The sequence below is a fragment of the Lampetra planeri genome, chromosome 74 (assembly GCF_965212315.1).
Source record: "Lampetra planeri chromosome 74, kcLamPlan1.2.h2, whole genome shotgun sequence".
Taxonomy (NCBI): Eukaryota; Metazoa; Chordata; class Hyperoartia; order Petromyzontiformes; family Petromyzontidae; genus Lampetra; species Lampetra planeri.
In genome coordinates, this window is record NC_136179.1 from 3,298,213 (window position 1) to 3,315,676 (window position 17,464).

The 17,464-nt window shown below is 45.3% G+C and overlaps 1 protein-coding gene and 1 long non-coding RNA gene across 2 annotated transcripts in view; both read right to left on the reverse strand.

Annotated features, from left to right (window-relative positions):
• LOC144737829 (uncharacterized) overlaps positions 1-5,685 on the reverse strand; it is a 54,987-nt gene extending 49,302 nt beyond the window's left edge. The window contains exons 1-2 of the mRNA XM_078620704.1: positions 5,603-5,685; positions 4,434-4,769 (exon numbers count right to left, since the gene is read on the reverse strand). Of these exons, the coding sequence (XP_078476830.1) occupies positions 4,434-4,769; positions 5,603-5,685 (419 nt within the window). The remainder of the gene's footprint in view (positions 1-4,433; positions 4,770-5,602) is intronic.
• A 3,844-nt stretch (positions 5,686-9,529) lies between these two features.
• On the reverse strand, positions 9,530-15,917 carry LOC144737860 (uncharacterized). The gene is made up of 3 exons (XR_013589089.1): positions 15,841-15,917; positions 14,186-14,258; positions 9,530-11,453 (listed from the first exon to the last, which is right to left on the reverse strand). It is a non-coding gene; the product is annotated as an uncharacterized LOC144737860 (long non-coding RNA).
• Between the last annotated feature and the right edge of the window lie 1,547 nt (positions 15,918-17,464).

Here is a 17,464-nt window from a genome sequence, read left to right on the forward strand (position 1 = left end):
AGAGTGACCCACACCTCGGATAACCATATGTGAGGAACCCAAAATCTGATGCATGCGTAAAACACCCACAATGGGAATACGTAAACGTAAAAACACCAACAAAATATTTTTTATAAGAAATAAATAGGTGGCCCTATAGCGGATCTGTCTGTGTGTGTACATACAGACGGAGGATCCAGGAGCCAACCTGTGTGCGATCGGAACGGTGCAATTGCTGACCAATGTCACTGTGGATGGCGCACACGCTGACACACACCGGAGCTGTGTCTTTGCGATGCAAGGGCATGGTGGATGGTGGAGCACATATGGATGGTGCGTTACGAATAAAATAAAACAAAACAAACCGCTGGAAGCAGCCATGCTACCTTGAGAGCGATCGCGAATGGGTTGCGTGTCTGGAAGAAGCCTCGCTCTTTCAGATGCCGTACCAGCGTCGTCAACTCTTCGCTACGATTCTGATGTATTCCATGCCAGCAGATACGAAGGCTCTCTGGGATAAATTCTACGACGAATCTTAAACAACTACGCTGGTTTGGTCGTCTGCGTGCGTATCTGGACGTTAATTTATTTACGGACCCGCCCAAACAGCTCGCTCTGATTCGATGAAAATAAAACAGCCGGCAAAAAGCCACAGCTCACTTTGATTCGATAAAAATAAATAATTAACACGCCCGGAAGAGAGCGATAGCATAGGTTTGGCAAGGTCTGCGCCGCAGTGCACTGTGGGCGCGGACCCTGCGCTGTGTGAGTGTGGTGTGTATGCAAGTGTGCGAATGGTAGTTACGCTAATATTACGTTTATTTATGTAAAAAATGGGTGCTGCGTGCTGCGATTAGTGGAGTCCCCAAACAACTTTACCCTACGAGTAGGCAGGGGTCGCTATACAGTAAGTCTTAGCGGACTGAGCTGGCAGCTTCACCTGCCGGGACCACGGCCAGTTGCGTAGCGCACCCTACAGTTTCGCCCATGGGTCAATACCCCCATGGGGCAACCCAGCTGACTGTTTGATGGGTACAATGGGTACTTTTCGGTTTATCCGGCTTATTACCATTATTATGTATTGACGTTGATCACGTCTCCATGGACGGCTTGCTGTCTACTTCGGTTGTGTAATTCAGATGTTGTGCATGCTGCTGCTGGTAAGGGCATGTGTTGTATAATATGCAGCATGTGTCCGCGTATCATGTTTGCCACGGATGTAGTTGGCGTTCCTGTACATTTATGATGTTTTGGAGTGGCAATCCCATGCACATTGAAATGTACTGTCAAAAAAGGTTGCAGCCCGGCCCCCGCCGCTGTCACTCTCTGACCGTTGCACAAGCCATATCGGAATTTGCGACATGCTAAAACAATGAGTACAGTGTGACACCACCCGGATAACTCCCGGGATCAAAATGGGCATTGGAAAGTGATCGCTTCATTGAGATGATTATGGTACTACCACAGGGTATTGTGAACGGTTCAGGAGGAGGAGAGGTCTGGATTTGTAAGTCTCACAGTACCGGTAAGAAGCGCCGGGTGGGGGATGCCCTCCACTGGGGTACAAATGTTGTCATTATTAGTATACGATCATGCAATGTTTCTATCTGCAAGCTGTCATAACTGAAACGATCCCCGTTATTGTTCGATTGAGAGTGACCCACACCTCTGATAACCATATGTGAGGAACCCAAAAATCTGATGCATGCGTAAAACACCCACAATGGGAATACGTAAACGTAAAAACACCAACAAATATTTTTTCATAAGAAATAAATAGGTGGCCCCATAGCGGATCTGTCTGTGTGTGTACATACAGACGGAGGATCCAGGAGCCAACCTGTGTGCGATCGGAACGGTGCAATTGCTGACCAATGTCACTGTGGATGGCGCACACGCTGACACACACCGGAGCTGTGTCTTTGCGATGCAAGGGCATGGTGGATGGTGGAGCACATATGGATGGTGCGTTACGAATAAAATAAAACAAAACAAACCGCTGGAAGCAGCCATGCTACCTTGAGAGCGATCGCGAATGGGTTGCGTGTCTGGAAGAAGCCTCGCTCTTTCAGATGCCGTACAAGCGTCGTCAACTCTTCGCTACGATAATGATGTATTCCATGCCAGCAGATACGAAGGCTCTCTGGAATAAATTCTACGACGAATTGGCTCGCTATTACGAGTACAAGTACCGCCAGCTGACCAACAAAGAAGAAATGGTAAATCTTCTTGGTTCTTTCAGTAAAGTCACGTTGAAGGGAAGTAATAAAATAAAACATAATAAAATAATTCTCACGACGTTTTGGCCACAACGCAAGCAGCCGTCCTCAGGTGAAAACCAGCTCTGTCGAGGCGACAGGGTCTGAATGAAACAGCACACGTGCTGGGTTGGAAGGGGGGGAAAGGGCGCCTTAACAAAAAAATATGCATATCAAGAGGAATTTAGCATATTTATGGGAAATGCAGGTATGTGATTAGTACTACTTATGCCCGTGCATTATGCAGGATTAGCAGCATCAAAGGGAGGGGATATGGGAAATGCAGGTATGTGATTAGTACTACTTATACCCGTGCATTATGCAGGATTAGCAGCATCAAAGAAAATAAAAGAAATGGTAAAGTTCAAGACCCTTCACAGCCTCCACGAGTTCCTCACGGCAGGTGGGATGGCTCTGTCGGACTTTGACGACCTCCCGCAGCTTTTCGAGTACCCACACTTGGTCTTGGACTCACTGCTTGAGAACAACCATATCCGCCGCGAATTGGACACGAAAGACTTCCCATTTCGACTTCGGCGCAAACAGTTCCCCATTGTCCCAGCCTTCGCGATGACCATCAGCAAGGCGCAAGGGCAAACTGTTCACAACCTGCGATTATATCTACCAACGCCATGCTTCTCGCACGGCCAACTGTACGTGACACTATCGCGAGTCACGACAAGATCCAACATCAAGGTGCTTATTGAGGGACCTCACGACGAGGAGGAAGACGGAGTGTACACGAAGAATATCGTGTATCGGCAGATATTTGAATAAGTTGCATTCTATATTTAAATAAGTTGCATTCTTTAATATTGTCGATTGAGCGTCTCATAAAAATGCATATAACCTCACAAAAATAAACATAAAACAATCACCAAAACATGTCTATTGTGTCCAGCCACTTTCAACTCCCCACCAACCAAGCATATACACACCGCCCGCGAAGCGGGCGGCGACTGCTAGTAGCTCATAGGTTATATTGTTAGAGTTCACAAATTTGGAGTTTACTTTAACACTTGTTTACGGTTATTTGTATATTCTTCAAATGTATACGTTAATGTTTTTAAATTATATTGTTGGAGTTCAAATTGTTAACGTTCACAGTGTGAGAGTTAACAATGTAAGACTATATCAAAGGCGTCGATCGATAGCGTTAATCTGGTAAGCCGTTATCCTCTTACGGGACACCAACATGCTATGGAAATAATTGAGATGATCCTATCTGAGCTGAGATTTGAGCGTTATCGTTCATAGTATTACAGTTTACATGTTATAGAGTACAGTTTATCCCCGACATACTTCGGGATTAGGGACTGGTACGTTGATGAACGATTAACTACGGGGACCTTTCCCCTCAAGGAACACGTGTTTAATCGGGTAGACAGCCAAGATGCTGCCGGTTAAGGGCACACTTGTTAGACGGAGATCCTCCACCTGAAATTATCTGAACATGTTTTTGCTAGGAACATTATAAAATAAAGACCGGACAAACATTTGTTAAAAATACGTTTTTATTCATCTGCAATCATGTTTACGTCAAAACTCGAAGGGAATATTTATTACATTTCCAGTACAATGCAAACTATTTCCGTTCCAGGAATACCAAAGCGCTAAAGTATCATTTTCCATGATTTCCTTATTAGTTCACCACATGTGCGTCTATGTTGAAGTCAAGGCCATATATCATACGAACGCGTCATCAAAGTACATCCTGAAATCTAAAGTTGATTAATACCAACCAAAACAAGCTATATACTTGAAAAAAACTTTAAAATGTTGAGTAAAGATGTACCTCCAGACGCATTCCAACTTTAGTTCAACAGGAACACTTAACGACAACAATTGAACCCTCTCACAACCAGTGCTCATTACACCACTTCGGCAAGTAATCCGATAACATTACAAACCACCACTGTGCACGTCATTTAACTCACAAAAACTGTAAAACTAAAATGGCTAAAATTACACACAAAAGTACTCGATACGGCTTAATAGGTATAGCCACATGACTTAATATTTTTTTTCAGTCACCCCGAGCTCTCTGGTTGACTCTCGAGCCACTCCATTACATCCAGCCATCTCTCGGGATCCAACTGCATGGGATCGAAGGTGGAAACTTCTTGAGGATTCATTCCAGCACCTTGAATTTCAGCTTTTGATTTCAGTTTCCTATCATTGTGGACCTTCTGATGCCTGTTCATGTTTGATGAGCGTGCAAATGTCTTCCCACACACAGGGCACAGGAATGGCTTCTCGCCCGTGTGTGTTCTCTGATGAGTTTGAAGAGTTGACGAGTGTGCAAATGCCTTCCCACACACAGAGCACAAGAATGGCTTCTCGTCCGTGTGTGTTCTCTGATGGTTTTGAAGAGTTGATGATTGTGCAAATATCTTCCCACACACAGGGCACAGGAATGGCTTCTCGCCCGTGTGTGTTCTCTGGTGTCTCTGAAGATGTGATGACCGTGCAAATGTCTTCCCACACACAGGGCACAGGAACGGCTTCTCGCCCGTGTGTGTTCTCTGGTGTCTCTTAAGATGTGATGACCGTGAAAAGGACTTCTCACACACAGAGCAATTGAATGGCTTCTTGCCTCCGTGTGCGTGGGGCTGTGGAGAGCCTCTCTGCTCCATGTGAGCGTAGTAACAGCAGCGGTGTTATTGAGTCAAAAGTACGCTATCGGCCGCAAGGATGTTTAACGTTGAGTTTTGGATTTTGTTAACTGCTAAAACAAGAACGACACTCGCGTCTAACCGATAGGAAAAAAAAACTAGGATATAAAGAGTTAAATAAGGGAAGGCGGGACAAAGGGTGGGGGTAGATTCACAACGAGAATAAGAGAGGGGGAGGAACGAGGTCCGGGGCTGTTTTTGTAGAATATCGGGTCCTGGCTGGTTGCTGTTTCGTCGTTGTCGTTGCTAGATCGTGATTCCGGGGTCGTAAGCAGTGTTACAGGCTACATAAAATAACCCTCTATAGTCTGAGTCTGGAGTCATTAGAATTGTAACGATTCATAATCTCAAGAGCTCATAATGGGTTTGTTCAATTACTAGCAGTCGCCGCCCGCTTCGCGGGCGGTGTGTATATACTTGGTTGGTGGGGAGTTGAAAGTGGCTGGACACAATATACATGTTTTGGTGATTGTTTTATGTTTATTTTTGTGAGATTATATGAATTTTTATGAGACGCTCAATCGACAATATTAAAAAATGCAACTTATTCAATAATAGAATGCAACTCATTGAAATATCTGGCGATACACGATATTCTTCGTGTACACTCCGTCTTCCTCCTCGTCGTCAGGTCCGTCAATAAGCGCCTTGATGTTGGATCTTGCCGTGACTCGCGATAGTGCCACGTACAGTTGGCCGTGCGAGAAGCATGGCGTTGGTAGATATAATCCCAGGTTGTGAACAGTTTGCCCTTGCGCCTTGTTGATGGTCATCGCGAATGCTGGGACAATGGGGAACTGTTTGTGCCGAAGTTGAAATGGGAAGTCCTTCGTGTCCAATTCGCGGCAGATATGGTTGTTCTCAAGCAGCGAGTCCAAGACCAAGTGTGGGTACTCGGATAGCTGCGGGAGGTCGTCAAAGTCCGACAGAGCCATCCCACCTGCCGTGAGGAACTCGTGGAGGCTGTGAAGGGTCTTGAACTTTACCATTTCTTTTATTTTCTTTGATGCTGCTAATCCAGCATAATGCACGGGTATAAGTAGTACTAATCACATACCTGCATATCCCATATCCCCTCCCTTTGATGCTGCTAATCCTGCATAATGCACGGGCATAAGTAGTACTAATCACATACCTGTATTTTCCATAAATATGCTAACTTGCTCTTGATATGCAAATTCTTTTGTCAAGGCGCCCTTTCCCCCCCTTCCAACCCAGCTTATCTATATGCTCCAAGCACGTGTGCTGTTTCATTCAGACGCTGTCGCCTCGACAGACCTGGTTTTCACCTGAGGACGGCGGCTTGCGTTGTGGCCGAAACGTCGTGAGAATTATTTTATTATGTTTAATTTTTTTTATTGTATAACTTCTCTTGTACGTGACTTTAGCGAAAGAACCAAGAAGATTTAGCATATCTTCTTTGTTGGTCAGCTGGCGGTACTGGTACTCGTAATCGCGAGCCAATTCGTCGTAGAATTTATCCCAGAGAGCCTTGGTATCTGCTGGCATGGAATACAGCAGAATGGTAGCGAAGAGTTGAAGAAGCTGGTACGGCATCTGAAAGAGCGAGGCTTCTTCCAGACACGCAACCCATTCGCGATCGCTCTCAAGGTATCCTGCTCGCATGGCTGCTTCCAGCGGTTTGTTTTGTTTAATTTTATTCGTAACGCACCATTCATATGCGCTCCACCATCCACCATGCCCTTGCATCGCAAAGACACAGCTCCGGTGTGCGTCAGCGTGTGCGCCATCCACAGTGACATTGGTCAGAAAATGCACCGTTCCGATCGCACACAGGTTAGCCCCTGCATCCTCCGTCTGTATGTACACACACAGACAGATCCGTTATGGGGCCACCTATTTTTTTCTTATATTAAAATGTATTTTGTTGGTGTTTTGACGTTTACGTATTCCCATTGTGGGTGTTTTACGCATGCATCAGATTTTTGGGTTCCTCACATATGGTATCAGAGGTGTGGGTCACTCCATTTCTCAATCGAACAATAACGGGGATCGTTTGAGTTATGACAGCTTGCAGATAGAAACATTGCATGATCGTATACTAATAATGACAGAATTTGTACCCCAGTGGAGGGCATCCCCCACCCGGCGCTTCTTACCGGTACTGTGATACTTATAAATCCAGACCTCTCCTCCTACTGAACCGTTCACAATACCCTGTGGTAGTACCATAATCATCTCAATAAAGCGATCACTTTCCAATGCCCATTTTGATCCTGGGAGTTACCCGGGTGGTTTTACACTGGACTCATTGTTTTAGCATGTCGCAAATTCCGATATGGCTTGTGCAACGGCCAGAGAGTAACAGCGGTGGGGTCCGGGCTGCAACCTTTTTAGACAGTTTATTACATTTCAAAGTGCATGGGATTGACACTCCAAAACATGATAAATGTACAGCAACGCCAACTGCATCCGTGGCAAAAATGATACGCGGACACATGCTGCATATTACGCAACACATGCCCTTACCAGCAGCAGCATGCACAACATCTGAATTACACAACCGAAGTAGACAGCAAGCCGTCCACGGAGACGTGATCAACGTCAATACATAATAATGGTAATAAGCCGGATAAACCGAAAAGTACCCATTGTACCCATCAAACAGTCAGCTGGGTTGCCCCATGGGGGTATTGACCCATGGGCGAAACTGTAGGGGGCGCTACGCAACTGGCCGTGGTCCCGGCAGGTGAAGCTGCCAGCTCAGTCCGCGAAGACTCACTGTATAGCGACCCCTGCCTACTCGTCAGGTAAAGTTGTTTGGGGACTCCACTAATCGCAGCACGCAGCACCAATTTTTTACATAAATATACGTAATATTAGCGTAACTACCATTCGCACACTTGCATACACACCACACTCACACAGCGCAGGGTCTGCGCCCACAGTGCACTGCAGCACTGCGGCGCAGACCTTGGCAGACCTATGCTATCACACAGCGCTTACCTTCTGTGTGCTTCTGCTTGTTTGGAAATGGACGACTGACTGACTGACGCGTGCTGCCGCCACAAAGCAAGCAGCCCACTTTGAGGCAATTAAATGTAAGGGATAATGAATTAGTCCAATGAGATTGAAGGCAACACCGACATAATTTCTCGAGCGCTGGTTTGATATGTAGGGCGGGGAACTGTGCAGGGCCACTTTGCACACACTTGTTTCGGCCCAATGAAAGATTAAGCACAGTGGTTTCAAGGGAATGGGCGCAATATTGATGGAGCTGCGTACGAAAGAGTAGTCAGTTTTGTCCACTGCATGGGCCGTCGAAGCGAACCCCACCAATAATGAACAGATTTTATTGAAAGTTCTGGAATTGAAAATGTATGTGGCTATCTGATTAGTGGAGGGTTCTTGGTTGCAGCCGCGGACGTTCTTCGTTGGGGAGATATCGCCACCAAAACGCAGTGTTCGGCGGGTGCAACAGCAACACTGTACCTACAGTAGATTTTCCGTTGCGACCATCACTGTGAATATGGTGTTGCGTGAAAGTAGGTGCAATTGTTGACCGAAGAGACGCTGTTGTGCGGCAGGTTTATTTATTTATATTTGTCGAATGAAAGTGAGCTGTGGCTTTTTGCCGGCTGTTTTATTAATTTTTATCGACGAATCAGAGCTAGCTGTTTGGGCGGGTCCGTAAATAAATTAACGTCCAGATACGCACGCAGACGACCAAACCAGCGTAGTTGTTTAAGATAACTCTTTCGAACTCGGCTCTACACACGACTGAAACACGAAGGGGTACGACCCCTTCCACCCGATAGCCTACGGGAGTGACAGCCTCGTTTCTATCGCAGCCTGCACACTCCGGGCTCTGCCACCCAGGGGTCCCTTAGCCCGGCGTTAAGGGAAGACTGGACGACCCGTCCCAGCCAGGGTACTGGAGCTCACCTCTGGTCCGCTACAACCCGGCTCTGGCTAGAGCTGGGGGAGGGTCCCAGAGTGTCTGAGCTCACCTCGGGTCCGCTACAACCCGGCTCTAACAAGAGCCTCAGTTGAGGGTCCCCGGGTGCTGTTCCAGTCTTCAGGTCTTCGGATGTCCTCAGGCTTGAGTTGGTGAACACTGCCCGGTCCGTCCAGAGGGCCGGCCTTTTATCCCCAGGTCGGGATCACCCCTTCCCTCCTGACCCCCCCCCCCGTCCCAGAACCTTCTGAAAGATCTTAATGGGCCTTAGGGACGAGTGGGGGGTCAGGGGTGTTAGTCTCCGGTCACGGTGGGGGGCCGGGGGTTTAACCTTTGGTCGACCCCTACGCACCTCACTCTCTCTCGCCTGCTCCCTGTTGACCAGTGCCCGTGGTGGCAGGTCAGCTTACAGCGCCTTGTTATGGCGCTTACGCACAACTTCGTGACGAACGCTGCACGTTCCGTCGCTTTCATGCAGGGGGCGCTGCAAACCTACGTGCCCCCTGCATGAACGACGGAGGGGCAGGGACAGACGTTCGATCGCGTTGGAATCTATCTGCAGACGGCGGTCTTATCGCACGGCCAGCTCTGTGTCGCCTCATCTCGATCCCGCGATCCCAAACAGGTGAAAGTCCGCATCAAACTGAACTCCCAGCAAGGCGATCTACTTCACGACGAGAGAAAATTCACACGAAATATCGTTTTCAATGAATAAGCTTTTAATGAAGTACATTTATGTAATTCAAAACATAATGCAATTCAAAGTTGTTTCATTTTCAAACTTCAAAACGGAGCATCGGGAGCTTGCGTGGATGCGTCGCTCGTGTGCAATTTTTTTCGTCACTTTACAATCAGCAAGGACCATTTCTCGTCCTAATTCGACAAAATGTATGTCAACACATAACACAAAATTATAATTCGTGTTGTAGAGAATGTTCCTCCTTTTCGTGTAACTTTTAATTGGTATGCCTTGTAACTGATTAATGATCCGAGCGTGCTCACTATTTAAAAGACAATGAGTTGCTCCAGAGGCAGACGCTTCCTGAAAACACAAAAGTACCCTTTGACCTGTATCACAAAAACAATGAGTCTCACCCGAGTGATCTGTACAGGTTACTTGCAAAACACAAACTTTGTCCTAACATCACTTATTCAATGTTTGACCCTTATAGACAAAATGTTACATGTGCGCACACCATCAGACAAGTAATCATTCTAAATTATTGACAATCATTTTAACTAATACTATTGCGCCATTCAAAACGAATGCTGGTGTCTGGGTCAAAATTGAGCAAATTAGAAACATTACCTATAAACTTCACAACCAAGGTGCCACATCAACCATCGCCCTCTACTGACGGGCTCTTGTCTACATGCAGGCCGGTGCAGGGCCACCACCTTGTGCCACACAGGGGCAGCTGCTACTTGGGGGTGCTCTTCGAGTGTTTGAAACGAGATACGATACAAAACTCCGAGTTGCCGAGGCGATTAAGTAAGCACCATATAAATGCAATTTATAACAGTGAATGCTTGGGAGCTTATTGGCTCTCGCTCCTAGTTAGAAATCTACCCAACACACAGGCCCACAAAGACTGGCCGCTCTTACCCTGCAGGTTGAACCTAGGAACCGAGTGTTCAACTTCACATTCTTGTCATTAAAAGCCGGTGACAAAGGTGCATCTATTGGAGCGACATCGTCTCAAGCTTACACATCTACCGGGTCTCCATTTGACTTTGTATTGTCTCGGAGGAAGTCCACCCACACCTCCACTTCCACAAACTGCTGGGAGTTGCCTCGCTCTGCCTCAGTCAGAATTCTCCTCCTGCTTCACGTTGCCTCCATCGATGTGAAGGTCCGATTTTGGAATTGAATCTTCATCTTCACATTTTACCTTCACTTCTTCAATCTTCACCATCACTTCTTCACTCTTCACCATCACTTCTTCAATCTTCACCATCACTTCTTCACTCTTCACCATCACTTCTTCACATTTCACCTTCACCTCCTCATATTTCACCTCGATACCTTTAAAAGTGTTCGAGCTCGGATTTTCTTCCGGTTCTTGTTTCATGAGGGATGGGCTCATTGCAGCACTTTGACTTTCACAAGCTGATTTCAGACTCCACTCCTGGTGGATCTTCTGATGCTTGTGAGTTCTCTGGTGTTTTTGAAGATGTGGTGACTGTACAAACGCCTTCCCACACACACTGCACTTGAATGGTTTCTCTCCCGTATGTGTTCTCTGGTGTACATGAAGATTTGATGACTGTGCAAAATCCTTCTCACACACACCGCACTTGAAGGGTTTCTCTCCCGTGTGTGTTCTCTGGTGTACATGAAAATTTGATGACTGTGCAAAATCCTTCTCACACACACCGCACTTGAAGGGTTTCTCTCCCGTGTGGGTTCTCTGGTGTTCTACAAGAGTAGATGACTGTGCAAACGCCTTCCCACACACACTGCACTTGAAGGGTTTCTCTCCTGTGTGAGTTCTCTGGTGCCGTGTCAAATTTCCAGGATTATTCGTGCTGTATGCACACCAGTCGCATTGCCGCCTTTTTGCACCGAGCTGCGCTGAGTGCCTTTGCTCCATCAGACCAAATCTGCAGAGGAAGCGGCAGCTGCAGACAGAAAAAAAAGAAAATCCACACCTTGTACACGTCAGTATCGAGGCACAGCGGAATGCATATATACACAGTCACACGTGACTTACACACCAATACGTATTCATAGATTCATGATATAGTTGTAAAAGTGTCCCAAATTCATCACACGGGCTGTTATGGCACACAATGAGAGGGCAAATGGTTATAAACATGCCTGGAAGCCCTCGTATCTTCAAAATGAATGTTAACCCAAAACTCCGAGCACACAATTTTGGGTGTCTGACTTTAAAAGGAATATTTATGAAAGCTAAATTCAGCTGACATAGAAAAGGATGTTGAAAATAATACTATTTGTGTTATGCACAAATGCATAAATTAATGTTCAATCGCAACTAAGAGGTGTAAAGCCAGGCACAGATGTCCTTGATTGCTGTGATGAACAGTTCCGACTTCAGCTGCACGTGTGCTGTGATAACTTCCTGACTCCATTTTTACAAAGAGTTCCAGAGGAAAACAAAAAAACTATTGTTTTTATATAACCCCCGTGCTCAATAGAGTTAATTGACTTTACTGCAAATACAAACTTGACACTGTCACACACTCAGAGGCGGAGCCAGGAATTTCAGGTAGAGGGGGCAACCCCTCCAGCAATGAAAAATCGTAGGAGTTGTTATTAAGTAAGGACTTGTCCCTTGATTTTTATTTCACGCGTGTGATCGGCATCGCGCTCGCTGAAGTCGTGTACTGGATATGCAACTGCGCACAATTCTGCAAGTTGATTGTAACAGCTTTGCCGTTACTTATTGCCAATTATGGACACGGACTGTTGTCCTATCATCTCATAGAGTCCCTAGCACGTAATAATATTCCACACGGTGGCAGTGGGGGTCGCAAAATGCTGATTCATCTATATATATATAAAAAGGAAATTTGTGAATGTGACTGTTCTAAATGTTTAGCATACTTCCCGACATACAACAAACTTGAAATTTGTCACGTGGGTAGTTTCCAAACTGTACACAATGCAAAAAGTATAAAAATAGGCTTTTATATATTTTGGGGGGGGGCGCAATTATGGATATCTATATATAAAAGGGAAATTTGTGAATGTGTGTCTGTTCGAAATGTTCAGCATACTTCCCGACATGCAACAAAATTGAAATTTGGCATGTGGGTAGCTTCCAGACTGGACACAATGCAAAAAGTATAAAAATAGACTTTTGTATTTTGGGGGGGGGGGGGGGCGCAATAATGCATATATTTTGCACGCAAGTGAGCGGTGATGTCATATCGGTGATGTCACCCACATGCGGCAGCGTTACGCAGTGTACCTGCTAACGTCACGCATCCCCCCCCCAACACTCCGCGTAGGCCGTGTTTTAATCCAAGATAAGAATCCAAGTCCCGGGCGAAGCCGGGTAGTAAAGCTAGTCTATATATAAAAGGGAAATGTGTGGATATGTGTTTGTGACTGTTCGAAATGTTTAGCATACTTCCCAAAATGCAACACACTTGAAATTTGTCATGTGGGTAGGTTCCATACTGTACACAATGAAAAAAGTATAAAAATAGACGTTTGTATTTGGGGGGGGGGGGGGGGGGGGGAAATGACTATGAAGTGTGTGGCGTCAACCCGCAACACACCTGAGTTAAGCGCTCTGCAATGCTTACCCCTACCATATGGCTCTTCGTGCGCCGTACTTCTCGAGCTGTTAACAGCGTGCTGGGAGATTTTAGGTGGCGCGTCGCTCCTGGACGATGAAGTCATTCGCTTCTCGGAGTTTCAATACATATCCGTGTGATGAACAGGTACAACTGCTATCTTAAATATGAAGCAGAAATTACATCTGTTTGTTTGTGTGAAGCACCAAAAACTCTCCAACGCTGAGCTCTAGCATCATTAAATTTGCACAACTTATGCTGTCTGGAATGTCTAAGTGAACGTGACTATTTTCAGCTTGCCACGTCATTCCCTTCCCGAGTTGCAAAATCGACCTTACGTCGAAGTGGGTTAAGGTTGAATTTCCTGCAGTGAAAAACATCCGATTTAGTTAAACTGATTTGTTTAGGCTTTTTTCTTTCTTGCAAGCATACATTTTTTTCAGGATTTTACAATGAAATAAAAGGGAATATGAAATTAATCCAAGACAAGAATCCAAGTCCCGGGCGAAGCCACGTAGTGAAGCATGTTACTAATAAACCCCAATGATCCCATCGAAATTAGTGATTTCGATCGGACCATTGGGGGGGCACGTGCCACTCCACCCCCACTTCCTCCACCACTGTCACGCACTGGCATAGTTCACAGGTGGTGGTGTGTCCAGACCCACGCCTGGCCACAATCACCTGCTCAGTATTAATGCTTCCTCACTCCACCAAGTAAATAATTGAGGATCAATCAACACAGCCGAGGCTGCGTGTCTCTCTCTCTGTGGTCATGGGGATTTCCCTCCGGATCCCCCGGTTTACCCGCCACGCGTCCAGAGTGAACACCGCCACGCGTCCAGAGTGAACACCGCCACGCGTCCAGAGTGAACACCGCCACGCGTCCAGAGTGAACACCGCCACGCGTCCAGAGTGAACACCGCCACGCGTCCAGAGTGAACACCGCCACGCGTCCAGAGTGAACACCGCCACGCGTCGAAAGTGAACACCGCCACGCGTCTAGAGTGAACACCGCCACGCGTCTAGAGTGAACACCGCCACGCGTCTAGAGTGACCACCGCAACGCTGTTGACAAGCCCCACCTTGTTGTTATTGTTGTTGTGGGCAGGTCGCTTCTGAAAACAAGAGCGGTACAGCAGCTGAAGCGGGCGTGGCCTGGTAAAAAATGAAAAAAAACTGTGAATATTTAAAATAAAACAAAGTTACAAAGTAGCGAGCCAGGTGAAGAGAAATTAAAACGTAAGCAAGATACTCTTTGGTTCTTTCAGTAAAGTAATGTATAAAAAAATAATAATAGCATACGACATTTCGATTGCAACACAAGCAATCATCATTAGGTACAAATGAAAGAGGAAAAAAACCTAGTAAACTCATAAATGTATTGCAATACAACACCGAGAGTCGGCTAACATAACAGTCAACACCCCACCCGGTTGATTACGTTCTTCCAAAGATTTCTCAATTTGAGAGAGATGAAACACCGACACGGAGACACATGAACAGAGAGAGATGACACACACACATAGACACACCGAGAGAGACACACACACATAGACACACAGAGAGAGATGACACAGAGACACACAGAGAGAGATGACAGAGAGACAGAGAGAGACACACATAGGCACACAGAGAAACAATGCTTCTGTGTCGAGGTCTTAAATAGAGAGGGGGGGGGGTAGAGAGAGAGGGGGGGGTAGAGAAATTAGCATGTCAATGCAAGGCCGTAGCCATGGAGTCAACATTGGGGGGGGATCAAATCTTACAGGGGGTCAAGGGTCCCCCACTAGAAAAATATCTATATTTGAAAACTCATTTCCTGCCATTTCCTCCCTAAAATATTTTTAAAAATTCACTAACACATGGGATGGAATTTTTTTTATTTGATACAATAATGTGTAATAGTATATTGTATTACATTGCTGTGTTTTTTTATTAACCTTTTCTTGTTTCATAGTATGTAATGGCAGAGATTAGGGATTCATAAAGTACAACGCAATCACATAAACATAAATCTATGTATTGTTATATGAAGACAAGTCCAGATTTCGTGGCCAAGGTTTAGCAAATTGTTGTTTTTATTAACATAGCATCGCAATTATTACTTTTAAAGAAGATTTTTATAGCAATAAATTGGAGGGGCATATTTGATTATTAGAATTATTATAATATATAATAATTATTCTAACATATTATAATTATGGCCTTGTGTCAATGAGATATTTGGAGGTTTGGTGACTGCAGTAGAGGACACAGAGAGAGCACACTTAATCAAACAAACTTCGTAAAATTTGGAAATGTAATGCAATGCAACACAGAGAGTCGGTCAACACACAATGAACGCATAGCCTGGGAGATTACGTTCTTCCACAGATTGCTAAACTAAGCGAGAGAATTGAAGCAAACGCGATCAGGCGAGGGCAGGAGGCAAGGCCCGCGTTGTAAAGTTCCAACCTGGACATCGCTTCCATGCTCGCTGCTACTCAATTGACATCCCTACGAGAGTGAGGCTCTACCTCGGTAAACAACAACAACCACAATCACCACCACAACCACCACCACTACAACCACCACAACAACCACCACAACAACCACCACAACAACCACCACCACAACCACCACCACAACCACCACCACAACCACCACCACAACCACCACAACCACCACCACTACCACATCCACCATCACCACAACCATCACCACAACCACCACCACAACCGCGATGAGAATTTCTCACCTCGGATTTCAGTTCACGCGCGGAGATGCAACAGCCACGCGGCAGCAGGCCGTGACGTCACTTCTTGGGTACAAAACACTCCCCTTCCGCAATGAGCGGGTCTTAACTTGAATAAATTATGTTAATGAGTCCAGCCCATACGAGTTCAAGTTCAAGTTCATTTATTAGGTATAGCCCTGTGAGCCATTCAGCTCTTGAATCGGGTGCAACCGCAGCAAACAAAAAACAAAAACATGAACAAAAAAACATCTTAAAGTGAATATGTGACTAAGTGCAAACAGAAAATCCAAGAAAAGACAGCAAAATATTGCAGAAAAAACACCGTACACCAACGCTGTGTGCAAAAATCCCAGTGGGATGCAAGTCAAACAACAACAACAACCACAAGACAGCTTAAATTAAGGCCATCAGTCTAACTCTGTACTACAACAAACAAACATGGCTAAACCAATACACTTTTCGAAATCACCAAAATAAAGCCATGAAAGCAATGAAAAAGCAATCATAGGAACTGTGACAGAATTTTCACAATAAATGGCATAAACAACATGTACTACCAAAACCCTGCAGCCATAGCTGGCTGCATGAGTCACTCCATCTTTAAGATCAGCACACTAAATCAAAACACAGGTCATACTTTGTAGCGATCATCCGGAGCGAAACATTTTACTTTAGGTCACTGAATAGCACTGGCAGCTAGGGGTGTACAACTCCTCTAGAGCAGTTTTGAGTGAAGATCTCATAGGTAGTGACTCAAGTTTCAATTTATTGGCAACAGCATTCCAGACCCTGGGGGCATCAATAGCAAAGGCCCTTCCTCCAGTATATGTACGGCAATAGGGAATATTAAGCTGGTAAATGAGTGTAGACCTTAGGTCAAATTTGTTCTTTGAAACAGAGATGAGATCCAGTAGGTAATCTGCAGATTCTTTTGCAAGTACATCATGAATAAATAAGATCTGGTGCACAAGCCGTCGAACATTCAGAGATGTTAAGTTTGACCCAATGTAGAGGTCACAGTGGTGAGTCCTATATGGGCAGTTCAATGCAAATCTTAAGGCCGAGTGATACATTGAGTCAAGCTTCTTCAGTACAGTACTTGGGGCTGATTTATAAACAATGTCACAGTAATCAAGTAGAGGCAGTATGGTAGCTTTAATCAATTCCAAACGGAACATAGGGGGGAAGCAGTGCTTGTGTCGATATAGAAAACCAATTTTAATTTTTGTCTTTTTCCCAATATAATCAATGTGATCTTCAAAATTCAGTTTTGAATCCAGGATGATCCCAAGATACTTATAGATCTTAACTTGCTCTATTTGATCATTATTTAAGGAATGTAATTTGGGGAAAATAACTTCCCGCTTTAGTCCTGGTGAGAAGCATAGCACCTTGGTTTTGGCAGGATTTGGCAGGATTTAGGACTAGTTTAAGAGCAACTAGCTGATGTTGTAGTTTGTTGAAATCAAAAGCTGAAATTCAAGGTGCTGCAATGAGTCCTGAAGAAGTTTCCACCTTCGATCCCATGCAGTTGGATCCCGAGAGATGGCTGGATGTAATGGAGTGGCTCGAGAGTCAACCAGAGAGCTCGGAGTGACTGAAAAAATATTATGTCATGTGGCTA